At 44.7% G+C, this 8,652-nt stretch overlaps 1 protein-coding gene across 1 annotated transcript in view; it reads left to right on the top strand.

Annotated features, from left to right (window-relative positions):
- Positions 1-8,652, top strand: part of myt1lb (myelin transcription factor 1-like, b) — a gene marked incomplete at both ends in the record, with an annotated part of 94,228 nt that overhangs the window by 77,075 nt on the left and 8,501 nt on the right. Inside the window, 5 exons of the mRNA XM_084045104.1 lie at positions 585-641; positions 1,972-2,040; positions 3,372-3,434; positions 4,144-4,227; positions 8,198-8,419. Of these exons, the coding sequence (XP_083901230.1) occupies positions 585-641; positions 1,972-2,040; positions 3,372-3,434; positions 4,144-4,227; positions 8,198-8,419 (495 nt within the window). The remainder of the gene's footprint in view (positions 1-584; positions 642-1,971; positions 2,041-3,371; positions 3,435-4,143; positions 4,228-8,197; positions 8,420-8,652) is intronic.

The following is an 8,652-nucleotide window of genomic DNA, read 5'->3' as shown; positions in this document are numbered from 1 at the left end:
TCCACCCCCCCCCCCCCCTTTTTTTCCTCTTTAGTTCGTCCCTCTCCCTTCTCTCCGACATCGCTCTATCTGTTCATCGCCCTTCCATCTTCATCATGCCTAATTTATGCTCCATCGCAAGACGACGCCCGGCAAAAACAGCCGCCCGGCTAGCCGACGTGCGTCGTAAGCTTGTATTTTTGGCTTGCGACACTGCCGTGCGACGAAGTATGAATCGAGCTTCACGTTCACCCTTCTCTTCTTCTCTTGGAGCTATGGCAAGCTACCGTATAGCGTAGAGGGCCTCCAGCCCTCTACGCTATACGGTAGCTTCTTCTATCTATGGCTTCCATTGCATTTTCCGTTGCTTTTTTGGCGTAAACGGCACATGCAGTAGCACTAATCGCTCTCAGCATTACAATGAGTAAAATTGTCTCTGGGGACAATTATTTACCACCTGTGGATCGCAGACAGTGAAGCTAAACTGGAAACAATGACGTTTTTTAAACATTATCAACAAAAAAGACACATTTTAAAAGCAAGAAACCAACTTTCTTCAAGTGTTTTCATCTTCTCTCTTTTGGGCTCTATTTTTCCCGGTGGCACTTGAAGTGCCAACTTGGAAGTGGTCACTTGACGAGCAATTTTGCCTCACATCGAAGGTGTGACTTCCTTTTCTCCTGGTTGTTACTGAGTCTTTATCTCTCCCCGATTTATTGTTTTCAGCTTACCTCCTCAACCGCGTAGTCCAGACAACTGTAGGCAGAATGCTTCTCTCTCTCTCTCTCTCTGATCCGTTAACCCTTTGACTATATCGGAAACCTGATACCCCAAAGACATAATAATGACACGAAAGGAGCACAAGTGGTGCATGTGTTGCAAAAATATGTCACCCTCCTGGATCAATGTCATTCAGTCCGTGGCTCTTTCCCACCATGCACAGTTGGCAGTTTCACTGTACAGTTTCTGGCTCAGAGTAAGTGGAATGTCAATCCAGGGAACTGACATTACTTTATGCACACGGTCCATTGAGATTGTCCCCCTGAAATAGGTTTAGGGACTAAGACTGGACTTAAAGCCATGCTGAACGTTGGTAGAAACATGGGTTTTTATGGCTACCTCGGCGTGATACGAAGTCCAAATATTGTCCATCACCTTTATCTGTTGCTTGTTTGCTGAAGAAACTCACTAAATAACACGTTGTTTCTATTGGCCTTCTTTTGCCTTTCTTTATTTGCCAAAAAGATTTTTTTTGTTTCACCATGAGACTGAATGAAGTCACTATGTACAGTTCTCATGCGCAGAGCACAGAAGCAGCAGATAAAGATGATTGACAATATTTATTTTAACCTCATTTGTCCAAAACTGTTACTTTTCAGGATTCAAATTCTAAAATAGCAAAAGTAGCAGATCTTCAAGCTCAAAACGCGTTGCTTCACGCCGCATTTTGAGCTTGCATATCTGTTACTTTTGTTGCTTTTGTGTGACGCTGTAGTATGATCTAGTATGGCACAAAAAGTTAAAATATGGAGATAAGAGGTTTCTGCCCGACAGCAACGATATGTTATATCTTGCCCAGGTAGCTGTACAACCCAACATTCTACCAAATTTCAACATCCATTTTAAGCCATAACGTGACTCCAGCTGTATAAGTCTTTTTGCAAGTAACCACGGGATACATGGGTACATTTTGGTGCATAACACAAAATGTGTATAACACGTCTGCGAGATGTGTTGTGCTCACACATCTGTAGGAGGTGTTGGCTGTGCATAAACCACAGATCAAACTGAACTGAAACACTCAGAGGGTTAACGTCTTTTATCAACTCCCCTGCACTTGCAACATGGCTTCCTTGCATTTCCCATCTTGTCAAATCGTTTTTTTGTGTGTATGTGTTTAAATATGTGTTGTGTGAATATGTATTGTACTTCAGTGGTTTGCTCATCGTGTCACTTATCGACAAGCTAATGTTTTGCTGCTGTATTTTCCAGTCTCTCAGGTTGTCCTTTAGCTGATAAAAGCATTCGAAGCATGTTGGCCACCAACGCTCAAGAGCTCAAGTAAGGAATGAGAGGAGTCACAGACTTCTTTTCCTCCAATGATTTCTTATATAGTCTGTTCATTCTACCCAGAAACAGGTCAGCCTTGTTAACCACTTTATCCTTGGCGTCGTTATTCTACGGGGGAACATTCGCCAGAAATAGCAGATCTACAAGCTCACAATACGTTGCAACGCGCCGCATTGTGAGCTTGTAGATCGGCTATTTCCGGCAAAGAGATTTGGTGTAGAGGGAAAATAGCGGCCCAAGTACAGAGCCGACCCCGGTCAACTTAATATTAGTTGACTAAATATACAGTGGTTAAAGGTAGAGTTCACCCCCAAAATGACTTTTTTTCTATCGATTACTCACCCCATGGAGACTTGAATTCATGGATTTTTTTTTTTTTTTGTCGCATTCCTAAGCCAATAATTTCATGACCGGCAGCGGTTCCGGTAGGACACACAAAGAGCCTCCTTTCAAAAACTAAAAAATATCCATGAATTCAAATCTCCATGGGGTGACTAATCGATAGGAAAAAAGTTAAAAAAAATGTGGGTGAACTATCCCTTTAACCACTCAGGGCTCTATGCTAGTGTATTTTCAGTTGTCTTGAACTTGTGTTATTGTGGGCTTTCGCTGAAAACGGCAGATCGACAGGCTCACAACTCGTCGCAGCGTCTGCGATTTTCTGCAAAAGCTTTCGTACTTGTTTCTACTTGTTTAATTGCCCTGCTAGCAGCGGGGAGCTATACATTGTTTAACTGTAATTCTAAGGAGCTGTAAAGAGGCTGATTGACTGACGTCAGGATCATTGTGTGTTTGTTTGGTAGGACATTTTGCTAGTCTGCAGTATTCTGAAATGTACATTATCCCATTCAATCCGGGAACGCGTCTGTGTCATCTTAAGATTTCTTTGGCTATTAAAAAAATAGCAGATCTACAAGCTCATAGCGCGGCACTCGGTGCCAAACTATGAGCTTGTAGATCTGCTATTTTTGAAAAATCTTGAACATTTGTGAAAATCTTTTAATACTGTATATATATTTCTTTTGAAACAACATTTTTATCTCAAATCTTTGCTTCTGGGGGGTCCCTGGAACAACATATTTTGATGGGCATCGGCAAATAGCAGATCTAGAAGCTCATAGCGCGGCACTATGAGCTTGTATATCTGCTATTTTTGAATAGCCAAAGAAATCTTAAAATGACACAGAAGCGTTCCTGGATTGAATGGGTTATACAGTAACAGGAACATGGTGTGCCCTGAACAGCGTGGCTGCATCGCCCCTCCTCGGTGTTATACTTTTTGCTGTAGGCCCTGAGTCGTTTTGTGCGTTTTGTGTCCCCAGGTGCCCGACACCGGGGTGCGATGGTTCGGGGCATATCACTGGCAACTACGCCTCACACAGAAGGTAAAGCACACGCACACACACACACACACACACACACACACACACACACACACACACACACACAGGTTTGCGTCACTATACTTGTGAGGACATCAACGTTTTAGGAAGGTGCTTTTCTGAAAGAACTTGGGCATTTTATCCGTAAGCCTTAAAGCCAAAAATGTGTCAATCTACAAGCTCACGACATGTAAAGAAGTATAACTATAACTATAAATCAGGTATAACTCTAATCTTAACTCCTGAACACTAACCTCTAAATGCCTAACCTTAAACCCCAACCTGAATCTTTTTGTAATCGTAAACGTATATAAGATTTTAACCATAAAACAACCATTTTTCTCTTGAGGACCAGGAAAATGATCCTCACAACGTGTCCATTTCTCAAATTCAACTATACTTGCAGGGATATTTTGTCCCCACTAGTATAGTAATAAACACACATACTGTACTGTATAGCCACACTGCAGATCTCTCTCTCTCTCTCTCTCTCTCTCTCTCTCTCTCTCTCTCTCTCTCTCTCTCTCTCTCTCTCTCTCTCTCTCTGCGCTTTATCTCTTCTCCTGCCGACATATAAGTACATACTGCCATATCCCCCCCCCCCCCCCCCCCCCCCCCCCCCACACACACACACACACACACACACACACACACACACACACACACACACACACACACACAGGTGTACTAACGCAGTGTCATTTATCTGCAGTCTCTCAGGGTGTCCGCGGGCCAGGAAGAGTGGGATAAAGATCATCCACAGTAAGGAGAACAAGGAGGACCAGGAGCCTATCAGGTAATGGAGGACTCCGCCTCATCAGTCAAAAAAAGAAAAGCCCCTGATAATAACCAAACGGATCAGCATCCACCACCATTACACATTTTATGCGCTGTTCCCCCAACAACGTCACGCGTCCAATCATTTAAGAAAAAGTTTCCGCCCGAACTCGGAAGGCGCCGCGACTTGTTAACCCATGAAGACCTGGGGCCGATTCTACAAATGCCTTCTCAATCAATCGTTCTCACACCTTTTCGTGCCAAGGACCCCCAAATTGATACATGTATATGTTCCAATTAAAGTTCAAAAATAGCAGATGTAAAAGCTCACAGCGCTGCACGAAGTGCCGCGCTGTGAGCTTGTATGTCTGATATTTTTAAATAGACAACACAAAAAAATCTAAAATGAACAAAGATGCTCTCCCGGTTTTAATGCGTTAAAATGCGAGGGCTGTTAGCCGTTGGTTCTGAGAGGGGAAAGAGCCTGCAGTCCCCCTGTGAAAACCCAAAGACGCTAGTAGGGAGCGAGAGAGACAGAGGGAGAAAGAGAGAGAGAAGTAGGGAGGAGAGATTGATTTGGAGTCCACCTAAATCCCACAATGGGGCTTCTTTCTGGCCTGCGCGCCGCAGTTGCATTGATTTCTCTGGTGGTGCAGAGAGTACAAACAACACACTCTTTGGCCGCTCTCTATCTTGTCAGTCCGCTGGGGTTCTGAGGGGGCACAGCGGCCAGTTTCCCACAGTTTCCCTCTTCCCCTTCGGCATGGCCATTATCTCTCTCTGTAGCCGCCGTTAGTAGACATGGAAATGAATGCCTCTAATTACTGTTGGCGGTTGGTCGCCGGACAAGAGCAGGATCCTTCTGTCGCTGCTTTCCGTTCGCTTACAATCTGGACACTCCTCAGAGTTGCAAAAATAAGATAATAATATGATTTGATGAATATGATGAGGATTTGACTGAGTTACTTTAGTTTTATGGGGGTAACTCAAAGTGAGGTTGATGCAGCTTTGATCGTGAGTAATCTGTATGTGATCTCTAATCATTTGATAACATTTATTAGGACATTAACGTCTCTGTCGGGTGGACACCTTATATGTCCAAAACATAGCAGATCTACAAGCTCGAGCTAGCAGAGCTTGCAGATCTGCTATACTTTTGATGCTTTTTTGTGACGCTGTATGATTAAGTTGGCCGTTAATTTACAAAAAAACCACACAAAAAAGAGATAAGAGGTTTCTGCCCGACAGCAACGATATGATATAGATGAGTTTCCCCCGTAATTGAAATGTGATGCCTCTTTCGTTCTTATTGGGCAATGGCCACAGTACACTATACTCAATATTCTCTGCATTTGTTGCACTCTGCAATGCCAGGATTCCTGACCCTTGGATGGTCACACTGTATGTACCTCCCTCCAGCTCTCGCTGCTTTTGGCCCGAGGGAGCCTTAGATGTATACTGCGGGGAGCTCTCGTTGGCGTTCTGCCTAGATGGTCCACGCGAGGCCCAATTCCCCCTTCTTCTTCGCTTGGTTAGAGCCAGGCTTGGGGCTCGGCCTCTCCGGAGGGCTTTACCCCACGCCTCGCTCTTTTGACAAGATTCACCTATGTTGAAACCACGAGGGGCGGAAGAGAGAGAGAGAGAAAGAGAGAGAGAGAGCCAGGATATCCCATCTGCCACTTAGGAGAGCAAGAAGGGTCTTGTAGGGGCGCTTCACCAGAACCTCAGCCAGCGCCGTGTTCATTAGCCCATGGATAAAGACTAACTCATTTCCCCCTCTTCCCCAGCTGAGCGTCAGATCTGCCTGGAGGGCAGTCTAGACTGGCACAGTTTCGCTGGCACGTAACACGCATGTAGCCCGTGTCACACACTTGGCAGTTGATGGGGCTTTAACAGCGTGGGTCAGGATGTGTTAAATGCCAGGCTGAACCGAGTTGACTTCCAGGTCGGTGCAGAGCTGGAACAAGAATGAGACTTAACTGACCATGGGTCTGGACCAGTGTTGAGAGTCTCCCACAGAGTGTGGAGAGATCTGGGACCAGACAAACGGATCAACGTTGAAAAACCAGAGTGTTGTTCGTTAAATTATGGGGAATCCAAAATAATAGAAAAAATAATAGCACTGTGGGGGGGGGGGAGGGGGGACACTTTGGCACATAGACATGGGCGGAGCTGGGAGGCGGGCCAATAGCTTACCTCTGCCATCAGTTTCTTATTACGCACTTATTCCCTTTTGAGATATTTCAGTGAAATGTGTCAACAGTTAATGTTAATTGTCAACTGTTAAAAATACATTAATTTACAGTGTAAAGGTCCTTACACAATGGGGGCGCGAATAATAATTTTTTTTTTTTAAACTTATAAAGTCAATGCAAGCTTCCACGGAGTGAAAAAGCGAAGCGAAAAAAGTGTCTTTTATTTATTCGGAACAAGTCTGAATTTTGCTTATATTCGCATAATCGCCGGTGAGTAATGGCCTTTAGACTGTAAATCGAGGTTTAAATCGAGGCGCTGAATCTGGATTTGTGGAAAAATCCAGATTCTAAATCCTATAATATAATTAGGAATTCTTAATAATTGTATTGTACGACATGACAGCTCATGATTTACCTTTAGGATTCAGACAGCCCATAGCAATAATAATATTATTCTTACCTATAGCCTAAAATCCTATATTTTCCCTAAACACTACCAATTTTTTTTTTTTTTAACAGAATATGAACTTACAGTAGTCCAATACACGTGGAAAACAGCCTCTTTTTTTTTTAAAGACAGGACCGATAACGTTCACCTAGCTGAACCTATACGTAACACCTTTAGTGTTAATTTAACTCAGAGTGTGTGCAAATGTGGAACCAAAACGTTCCACATTTGCACACACTCTGAGCGATGGCGTAATCAGTTTTTTTGGTGTGTGTGGAAGATATGACAAGTGGAATCATTCGCGCCATCGCTGCATCTGATTAGCGGCGGTGTGTTGACACACAGGCAGCATTCCAGATCTGTAGCGTGCCGCGCAGCGCGATAAGACTACCGCTGGGAGACAGCTCTAACATCAGATTATGGTATCTTTTGTTTATATTAATGCTGAGGTGAGAGATAGGGGGGAGCCATGGCTGGCGATATGTATGCTTTTGTTATGCAGAGCGCTATTTCATGTCAAAGGGGTCAGTATCTGAGCGGCACTCAGGTCCCAATCGCTCAGAAAAAGACTGATTATGGCCATTATATAATCAAAGGGATTTATTTTTGTTTGCTTTGTTATGGTGATACACAAGTAGTGGTTGGTGGTGATGATGAGGCTGAGCACACGCTCTCTCGCGCGCGCACACACACACACACACACACACACACACACACACACACACACACAGACACAGTGTGAAATCTAGTGTTCAATTAACTCTAAGGGTATGTAAGGGAATGTAACCCAAATAGGGTCCATTTGCACATGCTCTCGAGTTACAAATGGATGAATTAACACAGAGGATTTTACTGTGTAATCATCAACGTGATTACAATTGCCCTAACGATGATGACAATGATAATGATAATGACGGCTGATTGTTAATCAGATAATCAGGACAACAATGAGGATGATTATGACAAGTTTCAGGATGCACTTTTATGAACAACTCACAAGGAATGAAGGAATGAATGAATGAATCATGAACGGGGCCGCATAGCTGAACCGTGAGAGAGCCTGCCTGGGCCTGGGGAACCCTAGTTCCCAGTTGTCCCAGGTTCAATTCCATGCCTGGCCAGCAATGAGTCGAATATGACTGGTCGAAGTGTCCTTGAGCAAGACACCTAACCCCCTATAACTGCTCTGTGCCCCTTGTGGGCAGCGAACAGCTGGGTCGAGATGAAACCGAATTCCCCCCCAAGTAGGTCAACATTATGAATGAATGAATGAATGAACGCTACAGTCGCTGTGCCACCCTCCCATCCTCTGACCGTGTCTCGCTGCGTGTGTGTCCCACTCCCAGGTGTCCGGTCCCAGGCTGCGACGGGCAGGGTCACGTGACGGGGAAGTACGCGTCCCACCGCAGCGCGTCGGGGTGCCCCATCGCGGCCAAGCGGCAGAAGGACGGCTACCTGAACGGCATCCAGTTCACGTGGAAGGCCGGCAAGACGGATGGCATGTCCTGCCCCACGCCGGGCTGCGACGGCTCGGGTCACGTCAGCGGCAGCTTCCTGACACATCGCAGGTGGGTGGTCTAAGAGGGGGTCTTCCCTACATTGGTTCTTAAAAGGGGGTTCCTGGGGGGGTCGGGTTCTGACCCTTTTGCCTTTTGTCCACCCAACGTACCCCATTCAGTGATGATTTTTTTGTAAGTAAACTTGGTATTACCACAATATGTATTGTTTAAACTATTCATATTATAAGTAAAAGTTCATCAAAATATACTTATTATTCGGCATGGCCCATTTCACAATCATA

This window comes from Gymnoscopelus microlampas, assembly GCF_963454915.1.
Source record: "Gymnoscopelus microlampas genome assembly, chromosome: 20".
NCBI classification, from domain to species: Eukaryota; Metazoa; Chordata; class Actinopteri; order Myctophiformes; family Myctophidae; genus Gymnoscopelus; species Gymnoscopelus microlampas.
This window is presented reverse-complemented; position numbering and strand designations above follow the sequence as displayed.